This window comes from Rhinopithecus roxellana, chromosome 17 (assembly GCF_007565055.1).
Source record: "Rhinopithecus roxellana isolate Shanxi Qingling chromosome 17, ASM756505v1, whole genome shotgun sequence".
In the NCBI taxonomy this organism is placed as follows: Eukaryota; Metazoa; Chordata; class Mammalia; order Primates; family Cercopithecidae; genus Rhinopithecus; species Rhinopithecus roxellana.
The window spans coordinates 110,992,127-111,015,318 of NC_044565.1; the positions used below are offsets into that span (position 1 = coordinate 110,992,127).

General features: G+C 40.6%; 1 protein-coding gene across 3 annotated transcripts in view; it reads left to right on the top strand.

Annotated features, from left to right (window-relative positions):
* The first annotated feature begins 2,352 nt into the window (after nucleotides 1-2,352).
* Nucleotides 2,353-23,192, top strand: part of TMEM131 (transmembrane protein 131) — a 247,756-nt gene continuing 226,916 nt past the window's right edge. For 2 of the 3 annotated variants that reach the window (XM_030920868.1, XM_030920869.1), the window contains exon 1: nucleotides 2,364-2,828. In XM_030920868.1, the coding sequence (XP_030776728.1) occupies nucleotides 2,642-2,828 (187 nt within the window). In that variant the 5' untranslated portion in view covers nucleotides 2,364-2,641. Of the gene's footprint in view, nucleotides 2,829-23,192 lie in introns of all 3 variants that reach the window. The other variant, XM_030920866.1, reaches the window with a different exon arrangement.

A 23,192-nucleotide genomic window follows, 5' to 3' on the forward strand; every position in this document is an offset into this window, starting at 1 on the left:
AGTCTACCCAACTATTGGGACGGCTCCTTTAAGAACAAGAATACAAGCTTATAAATACACAATTAGGTCCAGGGACTTGGAAGGAACTTGTGCAAGAGAGGTGGCCCTGCAGCTTAAGCCTCATTAGCTTCATGGGAAATCGAACTCTGATCAAACATGTCTGTATACGTCTAAGAGCCAATTACAGACAGGTGCAAGTTATTTCCCATGGAGCTGCTGAGCCTCAGGCTAACCAGGGGATGGCTGATTGCTGTGTAGAGAACCTGAGCATTTCATGGTTGGAAAGGCTTGTTTGTCCTGAACCTGTCAATGGGGGAAGGGCTGCTGACGCGCAGAGCTGGCACGTTGGAGGCTAAGCAAAAGGCTGTTACATATCCTTGGGTTTGATCTCTTCCGTGAGTCAAAAGCCTTCCAGAAATCTCTTGCCTCAGACATTTTAAAAGCCAACTTAGAGATAACAATTATTCCTATGTCATTACATCAAAATAAAATTTGACTACTCAATTTTAAGGCTAATACTCAAAAAAGTAAAATTGCTTATTATTTATTTTTTGAGATGGATTTTCACTCTTGTCAAGGGCATAGTGCAGTGGTGTGATCTTGGCTCACTGCAACCTGCGCTTCCCGGGTTCAAGCGATTTTCCTGCCTCTGGAGTAGCTGGGATTACAGGCACGTACCACCACGCCCAGCTAATTTTTGTATTTTTTAGTAGAGACGGGTTTTCACCATGTCGGCCAGGCTGGTCTCGAACTCCTGACCTCAGGTGATCTGCCCACCTTGGCCTCCCAAAGTGCTGGGATTACAGGCGTGAGCCACTGCGCCCTGCCCTAAACTTCCTTTTTAAAATCATTAGGGTAAGGTCATATTTAAATATATATTAATTTATGAATAAATGTAAGTGCTTGCTTGACACAGGACTATTTCAGAGTAGATTCTGGAGTTTCTTTTCTAAGTCTTTCTGAAACCTTATTTTCCTATCTAACTTGTTGTGAGACGAACTGTGGGCAGACTTGGCCTTATACATATATCAACTCATTCAATAAAGCTGAGGAAAGTAAAATGTCTCTGGGCTAGGAGCTGGGAGGAAGTTACCAAGATGAGTAAAGAAGGACCACCTCCAAGAGCTTAAATTAAGTCTTGGAGAGAATAGCCGTGCACACCAAGAAGCTCAACCTAAGAGGAAAAGGGCATCTAAGAGGTGCGAGATGGCTCGTGAAGGAAAATAGACGTCTTAAGAATTTTTCCCGGCCCAGCACAGTGGCTCATGCCTGTGATCCCAGCACTCTGGAAGGCCGAGCAAGGCGGACTGCTTGAGCCCAAGAGTTCCAGACCGGCCCGGCCAACATAGTGAGACACCGTCTCCTAAAAGAAAAGAAAAATTGGCGTGGCATGGTGGCGGGCGCCTGTAGTCCCAGCTACCCCGAAGGCCAAGGACTGAGAACCACTTCAGCCCGGGAGACAGGGGTTGCAAGTGAGCCCAGACCGCACCACTGCACTCCAGCCTGGGCGGCAGAACCAGACCCTGTCTCAAAAATAAATAAATAATTAAAAAATAAAAGAAAAAAAGTATTATTCCTCGAAAGAGGAAGCCGGCTACTGGATATTCTAAAGAGCAGTCTGTCTGCCCCTGCCTTCTCCGTCCAGCGTCACTGACGCTTTCTGCACACAAGGTGTTCCGCGCCAAAGCGGGCACAAGCCAAGGCAAGAGGACTCCATCGAGCGCCTCCTGGGTACCATGACTTGGAAGACCCAAGGATGAGTTCAGCGGGCCACCATCCTCAAGGAAGCACCACCAGGAACTGAGTCACGCCCGAGGTATTCTCGACGTCAAAGCGGCCGAGAGGCGGGGGTGCCACCAGGAGGAGTCACTGGAACGGACGTTCCGCGCTCGTCTCGCGGTCTGGATGCGCACTCAGACCCCCGCAAGGCTTCTAGCACTGTAGCGCAGAGCACGGAGGATCGTCCCGGCGCCGGAGAAGACGCCAAACCTCCCAGTGCCCGCAACTCCGCCCCTACCCCGCCCACGCTACGCGGCGGGTGCGCGGCGAGGCCGCCCCATCTCCACGTGATCGCCGTCACCGCCTCCGCGAAGCGGAAGCGGCCATCATAAGTCCTGGCAGCTGGACCGGGCCTGCCTCTCTCCTTCTCCTGCACTGGGCAGCGGTTACGGGCTGGGGTTGTTCTGTCCTGGTTCTCTCTGGCTGTGAAGCCGCCGGCCTCCGAGAGCGGGACGGGGACGTGGGGCCCAGGGACTCCGGGGCGGACAGGCTGACCGGCGGACCGCCCAGGTGTCGGCACGACGTGGGCGTTGCCCAGAGCCGCGCCCCGCCCCTCGCAGGCCAGCGCTCAGGGCCCGAGGCCCGTGCCCGTTTCCAGTATGGCCGCCCGCCGTTCCTGACCCGCGGCCTCTCCGCTCCGACTCCTTGTAGGCGATGCCCAGGCCAAGACCGTGACTGACACTCTCGCTCACACGCACGCACGGACCCAGGCCCACGTCCGGAGCCCGAGCCCTGGGCTCGGAACCGTTGTCGTCCCCGGCGCCGCGGCCAGAGTCCGGACCACGGCTTCCGCGCCGCCGCCGCCGCCTCGCCGAGAAGGGCCGCGCCGGACCTAGAGCGCGGCGGCCCCCGGCCGGCAGGGATGGGGAAGCGGGCGGGAGGAGGAGCAGCCGGAGCCACCACCGCCGCCGTCTCCACGTCCGCCGGCGCCGGGCTGGAACCCGCAGCCGGCCGTAGCGGGGGCCCGCGGAGCGCGGCAGCCGGCCTCGTAGGAGCGCTGCACCTGGTGATGACCCTTGTAGTGGCCGCGGCGCGGGCCGAGAAGGAAGGTAGGTATCCCCCGGCGGCGTCCCTGCGGCGGGGCTGTCACCCCGCTCTCGCGGAGGCCGGGCGGGCTGGGCCGGGAGGAAGGGCCGCGGCCGGGGCTCCGGCGCGAAGTTGGGCGGTCGGGTACCGTCCCGAGCCGGGACCTCGCAGCGCCCGCCGCTTGGAGTGGCCCTAGCTCTCCGTGATTCCTTCCCCTGCCTTCCCCCCGTCTCCTGTCACTGCCATTTCAAAACTTCCTGAGTTCTCGTACGTTCTTGCCACTTGGCCCGCTAGGTGGGAGGGGCGTATGTTTTGGCTTTATTTTGGCTAATAGGTACATTTTAGGACATTTCTGTTTTCTTGGTTGCGGTTGGTTGCGTGCAGACAGAGCTTACTTTAAAATGTGGTAAAAATAGCGAGACACAGCTTACAAAATTTCAGTTTGAGTTTGTTCAGACATTTCTTCGAGGGGAATCTTGATCCTGTAGCTTCCTCGTTTAATGTCTCTTTGCGGTATTGATGACTCGTTATTATTAGACGTAAATACAATTCCATTTAACTCTTTAGTACGCTTTTGAAAGCCTGTTTGCATTTCTTATTTTAAAATACGTAATTCGGTGCCTTTGTCTTTGATGTGGAAGCCTTTAAAAATAAATGTGAAGTTGCCAGCTTGCAAGCCTTTACAGTTAATTTACGGTTAAGGGCTGGCCCCTATTTTAAAAAACTCTCATTAGTATTGTGCTGCTGCAAAACGGGTACTTGGACAGGGTCAAAAATTATTTTGTAATCTTGAAGACCAAATCGGTGTAATTTCATCTACACTACCTCTTTTTGAGCCAAGGGACATGTGAATGGTCACAGAGCCTTCATGAAGAATTCACTAAGTGAATAGTTTAAAAAAAGAAAAAAAAAAACTAAGCAAAACTTGTTAGTTTAGCATTGCACATGAAACTGCTTGTATAAGAAAACAATTTCTTGCTGCGGTAACTTGAGAGTTAACGTTCTACTTTCTGACTGAAGTCACTTTTTATTATTGAAGGTAAAAGCAAATACAAATTAAGTTAGTAAAGTGTAAATGTGCTTCAGGATACTGATTCTTTTATTTTTGTCCACATTACATTCCCTTATTTAACTCTCTAAGCAACCTTAGTCTGGGTTAACATTGGTGGAAATTATTCAAAGAATTGCCGTCTATAGAAAGGATTAACTGATGGAAGCAAAATTATTTCCAGAATAAAATATTGCCGCTTTAGGACTAGTCAGGCCTGGGGTTGTCATAATACATCATTGGCCACAGATCTGCAGTTAGTTGAGTGTTCTTCTGTGGGATCGTGGCACCTAGCATTTTGGCATGTAGTGGGTGTTCAGTGAATCAAAAATAGTGCAGTAATTTAATGGACATTTTTTGGGTGGGACTTCAGGTAGGCCTCGGTGGGCATTGTGTCTTTGCTTTTCTGTTCCTTTGCTTACCTTGCACGGTGCCAAACACTGGCGCTTAGCGTTTGAGTGGATGACTGTCTTCATGCGCCCTTAACACAGGGAAATGAAATAATGGTTGAATCTAGTAAAGCATTAAGTTTGTATTTTCCTTCTACTGCTGCTTATTTTTCCAACAGCCATTTTATATGCTAATAAAAACTTTACTCTGGGTAAAGTTAAGTAAACAAATCTTTTGTTGGAGAACTGTCAGCCTGAAATATATTCGCTAATTTCTCGTTTGCATAGTTTATACATGTTCGTGCACCTCTCTGATATCCATAGATGTGTGTAAGGATTGGATGAGGAGAATACTTGCCTGGGTGTTAAGTTCGTGTTAAAGGAGTGGTTGAATCTGCCAGTGGTCCTGGGTGAATCAGATATCTTTGTGGCGCATGCTTATCTGTATGAACAATGTGTGTGTGCAGAGTTATCCAAGATATTAATGGGGATGATACTAATATAGAACATAGGCCTCTACCTATCATAAACAGATCTGGTTCTAATCAAATATTCTGTGAAGGTATCTCCAGAAATGGCTTTTACTTTAAGACTGATCATATTCCAGTATTGTTTCTAAGTAAGGGAAAAGCAATTTATTTTCTCACGTGATTGTGACACTGTGAGTTTGGCATCTGATGAGGCACAAATACAATATTTGTCCTACAAGGTACTGCTGAGTTTTTCAGCAAGTCTGGGCAGGTTTCTGAAGATGGCTGAGTTCCGTTTGTCCATTCACACCCGGAGGAATTTTTTGTCTGTTGAAGTAGCATAAACTAGTTTAAAATTTCCAAGATAAGATCTACCTGCAGTTTTAGTGATGATTCTGCAGGTATTTTGTATGTTTGTATTTTTCCTTCATTCCTGTATACTTTCACTGCAGAATCTTTAAAAGACAATAACAGTCATTGTCTCCTGAAGAAAAGCTGCAGAAGTAAATTACCTAATGTAGTTTTTCATGTTTGGACTTGATGTTGGATTTTTTGAGTCAGAAGCATGGACCATTGCTTGTCTTAGCATCCTGTATGTCTTAACTGAGCTATGGGAGTGTGCTATCACTAGTCCAGAGGAAAGGTACCTTTGAGAAGGTTTTGGCTGTCATGTAAAGTTTGTAAGGACTTTGAAAGAGTTTCCAGAGGTAGAAGTTATTATAATCACTACAAATAACTAGTTCTAGATTGGTGGCAAGATTTTTTCTTGAGGCTAATATCTACATAGTGAGAATAGCAAAAATGTGTGTGAGTTGTGAAAATATATTTTTAAAATATATAGTGAAAATACATGTGTGTATATATATTAAATGTATAATTTTAGTATTTTGAATTATAAAGCAGCCCATTGTGACTGGCAAATAAGACCTTTTTTAAAAAAAGCATCATATATCATGTAATGTAATTTCATTGTGAAGTGGGTTTTTGGAGGGCATTTAATTTATTAAATCAATTATTAAATGAGAAGCTATAGTTTATGTATGTAGTAAATATAAATTCAAATAAATTTTCAAGAATAAGTGTTTTAATCTATGACAATTGAAATTTCATTGTCGCTTGTTTTATTAATTGGCAATTAAATGGCAGGGTAACGTTTGACAGCCTTTATTAGGACTTTTAAAATTTTTTGCCAGCGTACTGTAGTTTCAGGCACAAAGTTTTGTTTTAAGCTGTATTTGTGACGCAGGTGCAAAACACAGTACGAAGTATTTACAGAGCGTATGAAAAAAGTGCGTAGGACTAAAGACCACAAGAAAACAGATAAGAATCTAACAGTTTTCTAAGGGTAGCCAAATTGACTAGGAGTGGTATTTACTTTTTCTTAACCAAATTATTTTTAACCTACTTATTACTCGATAATGTTAAAATGTTTGAAAGTGATTTTCTTAAGAGTGAGATGTGTTAACCCTTTGTATGGGGTAGAGTGGGTTCCTTTTAATTTAGGGCCTAGTAAAGAGAGTATTATTGAATAAGTACTTCACTCATGAACTTTTGTAGCTTCCTTTTACTAAAGGCTGTGGCCTGACAGAGCTTTGGAGTTTTGTAATTTGAAAAGTGTGTACTCTTTTGCTCTTAAACCATTTTCCTCCTCTTTCTCATTCTTACAGTGAATCCTCATACACATCTGCCAAAAAGATTGCTTTGGGAGTAGATGTAAAACTCATCTAATTGTTACCATCCAGAGTAGCAATAAGCCAAATTACTCTTGGAAGAAATTAAAATCTTTGCTAGGTGCTTGATACATTAGGTGTTCTTTCTCTTGCCTGTGTGTGACTCAAGTGCTCTGATTGACCTTGCCAGACCAAGAGGCCCTTTTCCTACAGCTGAATTTTTCCCCACTGTCTCTTGTAAGCAGCATCTGGCCTTGTTTTGGTGACTCTGTACTTCTAGGTTCTGGTTGTGCCCTCCTGTCGGTTGTGCTCTCCAATTGCCTGTTGGTTGTCTTCCTCCGTGTGTGTGTCTAGCCGTTGGTGCACACTGCATGTGTCCAGGGCAGAATTATCTTGAGCCACCTCCAGTTTTCAGTTTTTTATTAATGCTGTGATTATTCTGCCTGCCCCATTGGGATTCAGTTTTGACCCTTTACCAAGTGGCATCAGTGCCTGTTACATCCTCTTTTGATCAGCTGTCCACTGCCTTCAGCCTGGGGCACTACAGCAGCCTCCTACCACCTTCCCGTTTCTGTTCAGTCCTGCATGCGCCCTCTGAATTTGTGGTGTCTTTGTTAATCATGCATCATTCATTTTGACACTTAATTGTGTACTGCCTTGTTTAGCTACTTAAATGATTTCAAGGGTGTCATTTCTCCACCTAGGCTGGAATTTCTGTAGGGCAGAACCTTTGTCAACATCTGTAGTACATACATAGCAAGCATTCAGTTTTGAATGAAAGTTTGCCTAAACTTTCATTGTAATACAATTTCATTGTGAAGTGGGTTTTTGGAAGGGATTTAATTTATTATAAATGAGAAGCTATAGTTTATGTATTTAGTAAATATAAATATAAATTTAAATAAATTTTCAAGAATGATTGTTTCAACCTATTGACAATTTAAATTTCTTTGTCGCATGTTTTATTAATTGGTAATTAAATGGCAGGGTAATGTTTGACAGCCTTTATTAGGCCTTTTAAAATTTTTTGCCAGTGTACTATAGTTTCATGCACAGAGTTTTGTTTTAAGCTGTATTTGTGACGCAGGTGCAAAACACAGTACAAAAATATTTACAGAGTATATGAAAAAGTGCATAGGACTTTTTGTACCTGAGAACCTAGGTTGAGAATCAGAAGTACAGGTAAAACTCAGTTCTGATGCAGATGTCACGAGGAAGTCTGCTATAATAGGACATTGAGTAACACCAGTTTTTTCTTCCCCACATGTTGCTTTTCCTTGTAACTAAAAGGAGTTGTATACACTTATCTAAACCATCACTTTTATAACTTACGGATTTTAAGATTTTCATAAAACCCTAATCTATAGATCATGAAACTGAGGCTTAGAGAGGTTAAGCCCAGAGTGATAGGTCTGGTATATAGCGGAGCCAGGATTCCATCCTAAGACATCTGTCCCTTGAGCCAAGCTATATAACCCCAAATGAGCACTTCAGGAATTCGATTTTGTTATATTGTACCACCTGCAAAAAGAACAGACTTGACAGTTCATGCAAAACCCATGTGTTAGTATTCAAGTAAAATGTACTTTCTTAAAAAAAAAAAAAACCCAACCACAAGCTTTCATATCACTTTCTGTTGACTTAACAGTTTAAGTAATCACAGGCCATTCTGGATCATGAAGGTTCTTAAAAGGAAACCAGTGAGTGGATAGTACAGGGAAATGAGTATCAGGTATTGGAAGCTACTGTCTCTTTGTTCTTGATGACTTAGATACCTGGTTGTATTGCTAAATATTAAGCAGTGTTGCCTTCTGTAGATACTGCTTAGCTCCAGATTGGTGTGATGAGTTAGTCTAGACTTGTGGAATATTCTCAGAAGCTGGCCCTGGATTAAAAGGAACTGGAGGTAATGCAAACGCTGGTAGTAGCATTTGCTTTGGCAGGGAGAAATCTCTCGCAGACTTCCATTAGCGGTCCAAGGGCTCCAGAAGAAGTTCATTTCTGGTGCTTTGTTCTTATTAGGGCATTTTAGAATTAGGTGGTCATTAGTTCTCATCTGTAGTTCCAAATCTGTTTTTTGTTTTGTTTTTGTTTTTTCATTCCCATGTAATTACTTTTAAAACCACAGATGGAAGGTTTCTAGAAAGCCATTGCCATTTGCCTGATTGATTTTGTTGCATACAACTCTGCCATTTTAGGGTAGAGGTTTGAGGTTTAAGAGGATCTTTTAAATGGTCAGTCATGATAGAGTATGAAACCTATGTTTTAATTTATTTTCTAGAAACTTTGTGGTTAACAAAAACACATAACTACTTAACCATTTTTATACGTACAGTTCAATAATGTTAAGTATATTCACATTGTTGTGTAGCAGATCTTCAGAACTTCATGTAAAACTGGAACTCTATACCCATTAAACGACTTCCTAGCTCTCTCTCTACCCTTAACCCCCACCCCCAGGCTCCTGGTAACCACCATTCTACTTTCTATGTTTATGAATTTGACTACTTTAGATACTCCATGTAAGTAGAATAATGCAGGATTTGTGACCTGCTTGTTTTACTTAGCATAATATCTGTAAGGTTAATCCATGTTGTAGGATGTGACAGTTCCTTCCTTTTTAAGGTTGAATTATATTCTGTTGTATGGATATACCACATTTTGTTTATCCATTCATCCGTCTGTGGACTAGGCTTGCTCCCACCTCTTGGCTTTTGTGACTAGTGCTGTGAAGTTAGGTATGCAAATATCTCTTCAAGACCCTGGTTTCAACTGTTTTGCATATCTACCCAGAAGAGAGATTTCTGGATCATGTGATAGTTTATATTTAATTCCTTAAGCAACCACATTTCCATAGTGATTGCATAATCTTACAATCCCATGAATGATGCACAAGGATTCCAATTTCTCCATGCCTTTGCCAACAGTCGTTAGTTTTTGTTTTTGTTTTGATAGTGGTGTGAGGTGCTATCTCATTGTGGTATTGATTTGCATTTTTGTAATGATTAATGATATTGAGCATCTTTCCATATCCTTCTTGGGCATTTGTATATCTCCTTTGGAGAAATGTCTATTCAAGTCCTTTGACCACGTTATATTCAGGTTTTGTTGTTGTTGTTGTTGTTATAGGAGTTACTTATATATTCTGGATATTAACCCCTTATCAGATGATTTGCAACTATGTTCTCCTATTTGGCCGGTTGCCTTTTCACTCTGTTGATCATATTCTTTGAACAAAAGTTTTTGTTTGATATAGTTACTTTTGCTTTTGGTGTCATATTCAAGATATCATTGCCAAATCCAGTGTCATGAACTTTTTCCCTATGCTTTCTCCTAGGCATTTTATAGTTTTGGGTCTTAATGTTTGGTCTTTAACCCATTTTGAGTTAACTTTTATTTATGGTGTAAGATAAAGGGTGCAACTCTATTCTTTTGCATGTGGATATCCAGTTTCTCCAGTTCCATTTGTTGAAGAGGCTGTCCTTTCTTCACTGAGTAGTCTTTGTGTCCTTGTATGAAAATTAATTGTCTATGTATGTGAGGGTTTATTTCTGGACACTATATTCTATTTAGTTGCTTTGTCTTTATGCCAGTACCACACTATTTTGAATACTATAGCTTTGTAATATGTTTTGAAATGAGGAAATGTGAGACTCTGTCTTCTTCCTTTTCAAGATTATTTTGGCTATTTGAGGTCCCTTGAGGTTCTGTGTGAATTTTAGGATAGACTTTTCTACTTCCCTTGGGATTTTGGGATTTTGATAGGGATTATGTTGAACCTATAGATCACATTGGGTAGTATTGGTACCTTAGCAGTATTCTAACCCATAAACATGGGATGTCTTTCCATTTATTTGTGTCTAATTTTTTCAGCGGTGTCTTGTAATTTTCAGTGTACAAATCTTTCACTTCCTTGGTTAGGTTTATTCCTAAGTATTTTATTCTTTTTGATGTCATTGTAAAGAAAACATGCATTTTTGAACTAATGATTTGGAATTTTTCTTTTTGACTTAGTCTTTTGGCTTTAAATATTTAAGGATTTAATATTTTCCTGAGTTTCTATTTGCATTTGAATTTTTTATTTTCTGTTATTTTTAAACTTGTCAGGCAACTCTGTCACTCTTTTTGTTTTTTTTTAATGGTTTCTGCTTTTCTCATGCCTTAAAATCTCTAGAGATTATATATTCACCAATATTTTATGTCCATGCTTCCATCTTTAAATGCAAATCTCTATTTCTTCAGTCCGTTGACATCAGGTAGGGAATCTGCCCTCAAATCATTAGTCAATTGCCTTAACACCACTTATTGAATTATATACAGTATTTCCTTTCATTCAAGTTCTGTTATGTACTGGGATCTATTTCTTTATTTCTTTTCCCCCCTGGGTATTTTTTTTTCTCATATATATGTCTATGTATTTGTACATTTCTGTTTTAACTTTATTTTAGGTAATATAGCTTATTTATATATTTCATTAGCTGGCTTGGCAGGTCATCCCCCTCCCTAAGTGATTATTCTTCAACAAGCAGTTTCTTATCAATCTTGTTTTTATTCCCTATGAATCCTCAAATCATTTTGTAAAGAAAATTTTAAATTGCTATTTGCTTTTTGGTTACAGTTACATTAAAATGTTAGATAAATTTGGAATTTGACATCTTTACAGGGTTTTCCATTTTGTCTTTCTCCTATGTATATATATTAGGTAAAACTGTATGAAATTATGAAATTATAATTTTTGTCAGTCCAACATAATTGAATAACAACTTATTGAATCTAATATTAGTAAGTTTTTATGCATTTTTGTGTTGGCTAGAGCTTCAGAACAATGTTAAATAAGAGTGATGAAAAAGCAGGCATCCTTGTGTTTCTGTGTTTTGTTTTGTTTTTTTAAGAGAAAAATACCTTAAGTGTTTCATTGTGTAATATGATTGGGGTAGTTGGTTGAAGTTAGGTGTTCTTAAATTTCTTGTATTTTTAAAGAGTTTTAATTTTAAGAGTGACTAGGAATAGGTACTATATTTTATCCCTTGCAGTTATTTTATGGCCTTTTTACCTTAAGCTGTAGAAGCAGTCCTCTTAACTCAGCTGCACTGAACTCTCTTGGTGAATTTATACCCATGTCTCTTTTCCCTCTAGTAAAGTCGTCCAGGGATACCCATTGGACTTGGGCTGCCTGCAGCTGCGAGGCTACACTCACATACTTCCACATTTGCTCCTTTTAGTTAATGTGCGTATTTTTATATTGTGGTTTTGTTTTTTACCAGAACTCTTCTTAAAAAGCTATTATATCTATATAATCCCTCATGAGTATTGATATATCAATATATAGTAATTATTATAGTAATATTCTATATAATATATGTTAATAATCCCCCATGAATACATTAATGCCCTCCCTAGGGGGATGGGGGATCTAAGTTCCCACATTTAATTTCCAAGAGAGTTCACCTGAGACTTGGTATTAAAATGAGCCTGTCACCATCCCCCTTGCCGCCATGTGATCTGCACACTCCTTTGCCTTGTAGGAGTGGAAGCAGCCTGAGGTCCTCAGCAGAAGCAGATGCTGGTACCACACTTCCTGTACAGCCTGCAGAACCATGAGTCACGTAAACCTCTTTTCTTTATAAATTACCCAGCCTCCAATATTCCTTTAAAGCAACACAAATGGACTGAGACATCAGTTTGCTCTCAATGTGATATTTTTAAAAAATACCAACAAAACTTTTTATGGAGTTAGAAAAGTTGCTGTTAAATTTTCTGTGAAAAAATGAAAATGTAGAAATACTGGGAAAATTCTGGAAAACAAAAGTTATGAGGAATGACTAGCACAAGCAGTTATTAAAACCTGCTCTTAAACTATTATGTAATTGGTATAATTAGAATAAAGTACTGGTATATAAATAGACAAATTAATGGAATAGAATAGAAATTCTAGTAATAGACCTAAGTATATGTGGTTTATGTTAAGCTCCTTTTCTTCTGGGAGTCTGGAATTTTGGTATGTGTTAGGCAGAGGGGTACCATGTGGCTAGCCCCAAGTAAAAACCTTGGAACTCCGTGTTAGTTTCCTATTGTACCTGTAGCAAATTATCACAAGTTGAGTGGGTTAAAACACAAGTCTATCCTCTTATTCCAAAGGGCAGAAAGTCAGGATGTGTGGCTGATTGCCAGGTTACTGCTTGAGATCATCATTATAGCAGTTACTTCTGTTACTGCTTGAGACTGTCATTACAGGACTTACTTCTGTTACTGCTTGAGACTGTCATTACAGGACTTACTTCTGTTACTGCTTGAGACTGTCATTACAGCAGTTACTACTGGAGACCATCATTCCAAGACTGAACGAAGGGACGGACATAGAAATGAAAAAAGACAAAAGAAACTGTTGGAAGGAAAGGCAAATGGGGAGAAGAAGAGAGCTCCCTGCTTCTAGTGAGCAAAGGCAGACCCCCTTGAGCTTCTACAGCCCTTTTGTATTTATTGGGTAACGAGGGAGGAGGAGGAGGAGGTAACCATTGGCCAGCGGCTTAATTGATCACAGATTCGTATTGTTACTAACAGGCTTCAGTTATGTCTAATCATAAGAAACATTTGTGTAGCCTCCAACATCTCCTTTTTGTTAAATTAGTTGAGCAAGACAATTAATAACAGGTTGTGCAGCCCTTAGTGGCGCCTAGACAGGGACTTGAAGGGACTATCAGGGACAAAAAGGGACCTGAAGAGAACTGAAGAGACCTGAAGAGACCTGAAAACTAGTTCAGGCCATGACGGGAACAGGGGGTCGGGCATGCCTCATTGTACCCTCCTCCCTTTGGAATTCGGGCACCATTGTAGCTGTCACTGCTACTAGAGACTGTCATGACAGCAGTTACTGTTATTGTCTGAGACCGTTATTATGAGACTGAACGAAGGGATGAACGTAGAAATGATTTAAAAAAGAAAAAGGAATTTTTAAGGAAAGGCTAGCATAGGGAAGAAGAGAGAAGGAAAGAGGAAAACGGCTCCCTGTTTCTAGTGAGCAAAGGCAGCTCCTGAGCTTCTACAGCCCTTTCGTATTCATTGGGTAACAAGAGCAAGGAGGTGGAGGTAACAATTGGTTGGCTGCTTAATTGATCACAGGTTCATATTATTACTAACAGACGTCAGATGTACCTAATCAGAAACATTTGTGTGGCCTCCAACAGGGGTGTTGGGGCTGTGCTCTTTCTGTAGGCTTCAGGGGAGAATCTTTTTCCTTGTCTTTAGCTTCTAGAGGCTTCCTGAATTTCTTGGTTCATGGCCTCTGACATCACTTCACCCTTTTCCTAATCCGACCATCTTGCTCCCATCCTCATATCACCTTCTGTTCCTCTGAGTGTCGTTATTAATATATTCGGCCCATCTGGCTAATCTGGGATAATCTCCCCATCTCAAAATCCTTAATTTAATCACATCTACAAAATTCCTTTTGCCATGTAAGGTAACATTTGTAGCTTCCTGGGATTAGGACATGAACATTTTGGGGAGTCATTATTCAGCCTACCACAGACATTGAGTTTCTGATGAGCTTTCTTGATAGATACGACACCAAAAGCACAAACAACAAAAGGGGAGAAAATAAAGTAGACATCAAAATTTGAAAGTTTTGTGCTTTAAAAGGCCCTATAAAGAAAGCGAAAAGACAACCCACAGAATGGGAGAATAATTTTCGCAAATCATGTATCTGATAAAGGGATATGTATCTAGAATGTAAAAAGAACTCTTAAAACCTCAGTAAAAACAGACAGCTCAAAAAATGGGCAGGGGATCTGAATAGGCATTTCTCCAAATAAAGATATACAATAAGCATATGAAAAGATGCTCTACATCATTAGCTATCAGAGAAATACAAATGAAAACCAAAATGAGATACCATTTCACACCCACTAGTATGGCTGCAATCAAAAAGATGGATAATAAATGTTGGCAAGGGTGCGGAGACATTGGAACGTCTTGTTACTTTATGGGTAACATGAAATGGTGTAGCTGCTTTGGAAAACAGTTTGGCAGGTCCTGAAAATACATAGTTACTGTGTGACCCACAGTTCTGCTCCTTAGTATATACTCCAAAGAAATGAAAACACAAAAACTTGCACATAAAAACTTGCGCCAGTACATTCATAGCAGCGTTATTTATAGTAGCCAGAAAGTAGAAACAACGGAAATGTTTGAAGAATGGATCAAATGGAAGATTATTCAGCCATAGAAATGAGTGAAGTATTATTTTGAATGCACGTGACAACACAGGTCAACCTTGAAAACATTGTGGTAAGTGAACAGAACCACTCCCAAAAGACCATATAGGACCATAGAAGCCATTTATATGAAATGTCCAGAATAGGCAAGTCCACAGAGACAAAATAGATACGTGGTTGTCTAGAACTGTGGAGAGCAGTGTAGGGAGGGACTGGTGAACATTCTTGTGTGAGTCTTTGTATGCACATGTATTTTATTTTCTCTCAGGTAAGTACCTATGAGTGGAATGTCTGGATCATGTGGTAGTTGTATGTTTAAGAAACTGCTAACCTGTTTTCCAAAGCGGCTATACCATTTTATATTCCCATCAGACGTGTATGAGAGTTCCATTTCTGTCATATGCTTGCCAGTGCTTGGTATGGTCAGTCCTTTACATTTTAGCCATCTTCACCGGTGTGTAGTGGTACAGGCATTTCTTATTTTATTGCACTTTGCCTCCTCCACAGCCAATGTGCTGTTTACAAATGGAAGGTTTGTGGCAGTCCTGCCTCACACAAATCTATTAGCACCATTTTTCCAATAGCATATGCTCACTTGCTGTTTTTGTGTCGCAGTTTGGTAAGTCTCATAATATTTCAGGCTTTTTCACTATTGTATCTGTTACAGTAATCTGCAATCAGTGATTTTTGATGTGATTGTGTAATTGTTTTGGGATGCCCACGAACCACACCCGTATGACACTGCAGACTTAACCGATAAATGCCTGTGTTCTGACTGCTCCGACTGGCTGTTCCCCCAATTCTCCCCCCTCCTCAGGCCGCCCTGTTCTCTGAGACAACAATATTGAAATTAGGACAGTTGCTTAGTGAGGATGGCATGTCAAAGCTGAGACAGGCCAAAAGCTAGGCCTCTCGCAGCAGACAGTTAACCAAGTTGTGAATGCAGAGGAGGAGTTCTTTAAGGAAGTTAAAAGTGCTACTCTGGTGAACAGATGAATGATAAGAAAGCAAAACAGCTTTATTGCTGATAGGAGAAAGCTTTAGTCTTCAGGATAGAAGATCAAACCAGCCATAAGCATTCTATTAAGTCAAAGTCTAATCCAGAGCAAGGCCCTGTCTTCGCTTCGGTTCTGTAAAGACTGAGAGGGGAGGAAGCTGCAGAAGAACAGTTGGAAGCCAGTAGAAGTTGGTTCATGAGGCTTAAGGAAAGGCTTCATCACGTAAAGTGCAAGGTGAAGTGGTTGAGTGCTGATGCACAAGTTGCAGCGCGTTATCCAGAAGATCTGGCTGATATGGATAAACATGGCCACACTAAACAACAGATTTCCCATGTAGATGAAACAGCCTACTTTTGCAAGATGCCATCTTGGTCTTTCATGGCTAGAGGAGAAGTCAGTGCCTAGCTTCAAAGCTTCGAAGGACAGGCTGATTCTCTTGTTAGGAAATAGTGAAGCTGGTGACTTTTAAGTTGAAGCCAGTGCTCATGTGTCATGCTGAAAATTCTAGGGACCTTAAGAATTATGCTAAATCTACTCTGCCTGTGCTTTATAACTGGAACAGCAAAGCCTGAATGACAACACATCTGTTTATAACATGGTTTACTGAATATTTTAAGCCCACTGTTGAGACCTACTGCTCAGAAAAAATAAGACTTTCCAAATATTACTGCTTGTTGACAAGGCAGCTGGTCACCCAGGAGCACTAATGGAGATGTACAAGGAGCTGCACGTTGTTTTCATGCCTGCTAACACAGCGTCCATTCTGCAGCCAAGGATCAAGGAGTAATTTCATGTCTTATTTTAAAAGTACATTTCTTAAGGCTGTAGCTGCCACAGAGAGTGAGTCCTCAGTTGGATCTGGGCAAAGTCCATTGAAAACCTCCTGGAAAGGATTCACCATTCTAGATGCCATTAAGAATATCTATGACTTGGCCGGGCGCGGTGGCTCAAGCCTATAATCCCAGCACTTTGGGAGGCCGAGACGGGCGGATCACGAGGTCAGGAGATCGAGACCATCCTGGCTAACACGGTGAAACCCCGTCTCTACTAAAAATACAAAAAAACTAGCCGGGCGAGGTGGCGGGCGCCTGTAGTCCCAGCTACTCGGGAGGCTGAGGCGAGAGAATGGCGTAAACCCGGGAGGCGGAGCTTGCAGTGAGCTGAGATCTGGCCACTGCACTCCAGTCTGGGCGACAGAGCGAGACTCCGCCTCAAAAAAAAAAAAAAAAAAGAATATCTGTGATTCATAGGAGGAGGTCAGAATCTCAACAGGAGTTTGGAAGAAGTTGTTTCCAACCCTCATGAATGACTTTGAGGAGTTCAAGATGTCAGTAGAGAAAGTGACTGCAGATACGGTGGAAGTAGAAAGAGAACTAGGATTAGAAGTGGAGCTTGGGCTGGGTGTGGTGGCTCATACCTATAATCCTAGCACTTTAGGAGGCCTAGGCGGAAGGAATATGGAGTCCAGGAGTTCAAGAACCTCCTGAGCACTATGACAAAACCCTGTCTTTACAAAAACTACAAAAAGCTAGGTGTGGTGGCTCTCACCTATTGTCCCAGCCACTCAGGAGGCTGTGGTGGGAGGATTGTTAGAGCCCAGGAAGTCGAGGCTGCAGGAAGCATTCCAGCCTGGGCAATAGAGTGGCGTCCTGAAGATGTAACTGAATTGCTGCAGTGTTATGATAAAACTTGAACAAATGAGGAGTTACTTCTTTTAGATGAAAGGAAGTGGTTTCTTGAGATGAAATCTGCTCCTGGTGAAGATGCTGTGAACCTTGTTGAAATGGCAGCAAAGGATTCAGAGTATTATCAACTTAGTTGATAAAGTAGTGGCAGGGTTGGAGAGGATTGACTTCAGTTTGGAAAGAAGTTCTTCTGGCCGGGCGCGGTGGCTCACACCTGTAATCCCAGCACTTTGGGAGGCCGAGGTGGGCGGATCACAAGGTCAGGAGATCAAGACCATCCTGGCTAACACGGTGGAACCCCGTCTCTACTAAAAATACAAAAAATTAGCCGGGTGTGGTGGCGGGTGCCTGTAATCCCAGCTACTCGGGAGGCTGAGGGAGGAGAATCGCTTGAACGTAGGAGGCAGAGGTTGCAGTGAGCCGAGATCGCACCATTACACTCCAGCCTGGGTGACAGAGCAAGACTCCATCTCAAAAAAAAAAAAAAAAAGTTCTTCTGTCGGTAAAATGCTGTCAAACAGCATCGCATGCTACAGAGAAATCTTTCATGAAAGGGCGGCAAACTTCATTGCTGTTTTTTATTATTATTATTATTTATTTATTTATTTATTTTCCCAAGACAGAGTCTTGCTCTGTCACCCAGGCTGGAGTGCAGTGGCGTGATCTCGGCTCACTGCAACCTCCACGTCCCGGTTCAAGCAATTCTACCACGAGCTCCCAAGTAGCTGGGATTACAGGCGCCCCCCACCATACCTGGCTAATTTTTGTATTTTTAATAGACACGGGGTTTCACCACGTTGGCCAGGTTGATCTCGAACTTCTGACCTCATGATCTGCCTGCCGTGGCCTCCCAAAGTGCTGGGATTACAGGCGTGAGCCACCATGCCTGGCCCATTGCTGTTTTATGAAATTGCCGCAGCCACCCCACCCTTCAACGACCATTATCCTGATCAACCTTGAGGCGGCAACACTGTCCTCTAGCCAAAAGATTATAAGTTGCTGAAGCTTCAGATGATTGTTAGGATTTTTTAGCAATAAAGTATTTTTAAATTAAGATATGTATTTTCTTAGATACAGTGCTATTGTGCTCTCAGTAGATTATAATGTAGTGTAAATGTAACTTTTGTAAGCACTGGGAAATCAAGAAAACTTATGTGACTTTATTGTGTGATGTAGGTTTTATTGTGGTCTGGAACCAAACCTGCAATATCTCTGAGGTATTCCTGCATTTCATTGTAATTTTAATTGTATTTCTTTGGTGAGTAATAATGTTGAGCATCTTTTCATGTGCTTATTTGCCATCCATATATCTCATTTGGCAAAGTGTCTCTTCACATCTTTTGCCCGTGTTTGATTAGGCTGTTTTCTTATTGTTGAGATTTGAGGGTTCTTTGTATGTTCTGGGTACCAGTATTCTGAAGATAAGTATTTACAAGGATTCCTTCCAAGTCTGAGTTTGTGTTTTTAATCTCCTAACAGTCTTCTGAAGAGCAGAAGTTTTTAATTGATTAAATCTAGTTGATCAGTTTGTTCTTTTGTAAATCATGTTTTTGGTATCGTATCTAAGACATCTCTGCCTAACTCAAGGTCACAAAGATTTTCACCTGTATTCTTTTCTGGAAGTTTTACAGTGGTAGGTCTTTCATTTAGCTCTGTGATTGATTTTGAGTTAATTTTACATATGACATGAGTTTTGTACCCAAGTTCATTCTTTTTTTTTTTTTTTTTGCATATAAATAACCAGTTCTTCTAGTGTTGTCTTCTGCATTGTCCTTGTACTTTTGTACCTTGTGCCTTGTACTTTTGTACCTTGTACCTTGTCTGTCTCTTGTTCTGTTCATCTGTTTTTCTGTGTTGATGCCGGTACCACACTGTCTTGACTGTAGCTGTATTATACTTATTGAAACAGATAGTGTCAGTTCACCAACTTTGTTCTGTTCCAGAGTTTTGCCTATTCAAGATCCTTCACATTTCATTATGAATTTTAGAATCAGCTTATCAATTTGTACAACAAATCCTTCCTGGGTATTGATTGGGACTGTGTTAAATCTATAGATGATTTTGTGGGGGGAACTGACATCTGACATCTTAACAGTATTTAGTTTTCTGACACGTGAACAGGGATATTTTCACCATTTATTTAGGTCTTTAATGTAGTTTTCAGTATAAAATTTTTAAAGTATCTTTTGTCATATTTATCTCTAAGTATTTAATATTTTTGATACTAGTTTATTAATAAGCAATTTTTTAAAAATCTCAGTTTCTGGTTCATTGTTAGTATGTAGAAGTAAATTTTATGTTGATCTTGTATTCTGTAATTGTGCTAAACTGACTTAATAATTCTAATAGCTTTTCTGTAGATTGCATTGGACTTTTGACGTAGATGGTCATGTCTGCAAATATGTTTTTTTCCAGTCTGGATACCTTCTGTTTTGCTTACCTGATTGTACTGCTTATGACCTCCAGTGCAATGCTAAAGTAGTAAAAGTGGACACCTCTGTCATGTTCATAATCTTCAGGGGGAAGCAGTCAGTCTTCCACCATTAAGTATGCTGTTAGCCGTGCAGGTTAGATGTCCTTTCCCAGGAGGAGGAAGTTCTTTTATGTTTGGTTTGAAGCGTTTTTAATAGGAATGGTTATTTATCCAGTGCCTTGTCTGTATCACTGATTTTTTTGGCTAACATGATGAATGACCAACCTTGCATTTCTTACTTGGTCATGATAGGTATTATGCAATTTAGTTTAAAGTTTTGTTTGTTTGTTTGTTTGCTAAAACTTATAATTCTTGTATCTTTGGTCATTAGGAATATATATATTTTTCCCCTTGTAATGCCTTCTCTTTCAGTATTGGAGTAATGCTGGTCTCATAAAATTAGTTGATGTGTTTTTACTTTTTACTTTTTTTGGAAGAATCTGTATAAAAATGGTGTTATTTCTTCCATAAATGTGTGGTAAGAATTACCATTGAAACCATCTAGGCTTGGAGTTTACTTTGTTGGGATTTTTTTAAACGTAATTTCAATTTTTGAGAAATAGGGTTATTCAGGTTATCTATTTCTTCCTGAGTGAACTTTGGTAATATCTTTCAAAGAATTTGTTCATTTCATCTAAGTTGTCAAATTAATTGGCAGTTGTTCATAATGTTCCCTTTACTATCTTTTGAATATTTGTAGCAACTGTAGTGTGGTGACACTTCTCTTATTCCTGAAACTTATAATTTGTGTTTTCTGTCATTTTTTTCTTGATCCGACTGGCTGCAAGTTTATTAATTTTAATCTCACAAAAAGCATCTTTTGGCTTTATTATTCTCTGTATATGTTTGTATTTGTCTCACTTTTTTGGTTTCATTGACTTTTTCACTTGAATTTTATTTCTTTTTGTTTTTTCTTTGCTTAGCGTGTAATTTCTCCTTCATTTTCTAGTTTTTTAAGGTGGATACTGAGGTTTTTGATTTGAGGTCTTTGGATATTTATCAACGATCTTTTTGTTATTGATACATAATTCCATTCTGGCAGGAGACCATACTTGGTATGACATTAGTTCTTTTGGTTTGAGACTTCTTTTGTGACTTTGAATGTAGGCTGTCTTGGTGAATGTGTGCATTTGAGAAGAATATATCTTCTGCTGTTGCTGGAGTACTCTGTCAGGGTCAGGTCGGTTGTAGTGGGTTCAAGTTCACCATTTTCTTGCTGATTTTTTGCCTACTTTGTTCTATCAGTTACTGAGAAACACGTATCTGTGTTCCACCTGGTGTCATTTCCTTCTGCCTGAAGGATTTTTTGTAGTGTGGATCTGCCAGTAATGAATTGGTTCAGCTTTTGTGTCTCTGAAAATGTCTTCATTTTGCCTTTGTTCGTAGATACTATTAGCTGCTACAGAATTCAGGTCGAAATGTTTTCTTTTAGTCTTTAAAGAGATACTGTCTTCCCACTTGCATTGTTTTCCAGAAGAAATTTGATGTCATCCTTATCTTTGTTCTTCTGTATATTACATGTCTTTTTTTTCTCTTGATGCTTTTAAGATTTTTTTTGTAAATCTTGTTTGAAATAATTTGATTATCTCTTGGTATAGTTTTTTTTCATGTTTATTGAGCTCAGGGTTTGTTGAGCTTCTTGGATCTCTGGATTTACAGTTTTCATTAAGTTTGGGACATTTTCACTTACTATTTCTTTAAATACTTTTCCTGTCCTCCTCCTCCTCCTCCCAACCCCATTTTGGGGATTCCAGTTCTCTAGGCATTAGGCAACTTGAAGTTGATCCCACAGCACACTGCACTGTTTAGATTTTTTGGATCGTTTCCTGCGCGTTCCATTTTGGATGGGTCTACTGCTATGCCTTCAAGGTCCCTAATTTTTGTTTTGCGTGTCTAATCCACCCTTAATCCCATCAATCATTTTTTTTTTCATCTCACAAATTGTGGTTTTCATCTCTGGAAGTATAATTTGTCTTTGTATCTTCCATCTCTCTACTTAACTTTTTGAACATATGGAACACGTTTATAATACCTATTTTATTGTCTTGTCTGCTAACTTCTGTGCCAGTTCTAGGTTGGTTTCAATTGATGATGATTCTCATACTGGGTCATGTTTTTCTGTCTCTTTTGTGTGCCTGATAATCTTTGATTGGCTGCCAGATAATTGCAAATTTTACTTTGTTGGGTGCTGCTGTTTTTGTATTCCCATAAATATTCTTGAGCTTTGTTTTAAGATGCAGTTAAGTTACTTGACAGTTTGATATTCTGGGATGTCTTGCTTTTAAGATGTGTTAAGTGGGTCTGGAACACTGTTTGGTTTTGCACGATTATTCCCCACAGCTGAGGTAAGGCCCTCCTGAGCACTCTGTCCAGTATGTCATGAGTTCTGGATTTTTCTAGTTGGTAGAAATAGGCACTGTTTCTGACCCTGTGTTTCTGTTTCTGAAAAGGCAGATCTCGGCTCACTGCAGCCTTCACCTCCCAGGTTCAAGGGATTCTCCTACCTCAGCCTCCCGAGTAACTGTGATTACAGGCATGTAGTACCACTCCCGGCTAATTTTTGTATTTTTAGTAGAGACGGGGTTTCACCATGTTGGCCATGTTGTTCTCAAACTCCTGACCTCAAGTGATCTGCCCACCTTGGTCTCCCAAAGTGCTGGGATTACAGGTGTGAGCCACTGTGCCCTCTCCTTTCTTTTGATGACAGTGAAGAGTTGTCTATATAGGATTTTATTTTATTTTGCTTATTTTTTGAGACAGGGTCTTGCTCTGTCACCCAGGCTGTAATGCAGTGGTGTGATCGTAGCTCACTGCAGCCTCGACCTCTGGGGCTCAAGCAGTCCTCCTGCTTCAGCCCCCTGAGTGATTGGGAACATAGGCATGCGCCACCATGCCCAGCTAATTAGGATTTTCTTTTTAACCTACACACAGTAAGACATTATTAGAAACAATGAGACTACAAACCTGTACTTTTAAAAATGTGTTGATTATATATAGCTTGTCTGTCATACATAGCATTTAGAAGTAGCTTATTTTAGTTTCAAATATGATTCAGAAAACGTTATGGATTATTTCACAAAGTTTTGATTTGAGAATTTCTCAGCCCACTGCATTTGGCAGTGTGTAGAAACTTTCAAGCTTGGCAAATAGATTGATAGCCACAAATGTAATTTTAGATCAGTATCAACTACCTTGTATTTCAGTATTTTTTTTCCCTTTTAAAATTGAAGAATTGTATCTTTTCCCCCCTTCCTCCGCTTATTGCAGCTAATGTCTTATGTTCTTTGTCGCTTTTGTCATGTGGAACACCTCCTCGTGTGCTGTTTTCCTGTCAGGCCTTAAGCATGTCATCCCCCACGTTGTCAGCAATTTCAGTGATCTCTGAAAAAGCCTAGGATTTTCTCCTTTGACCCTTACCCAGTGTCCTTTGTACAGGGTTAT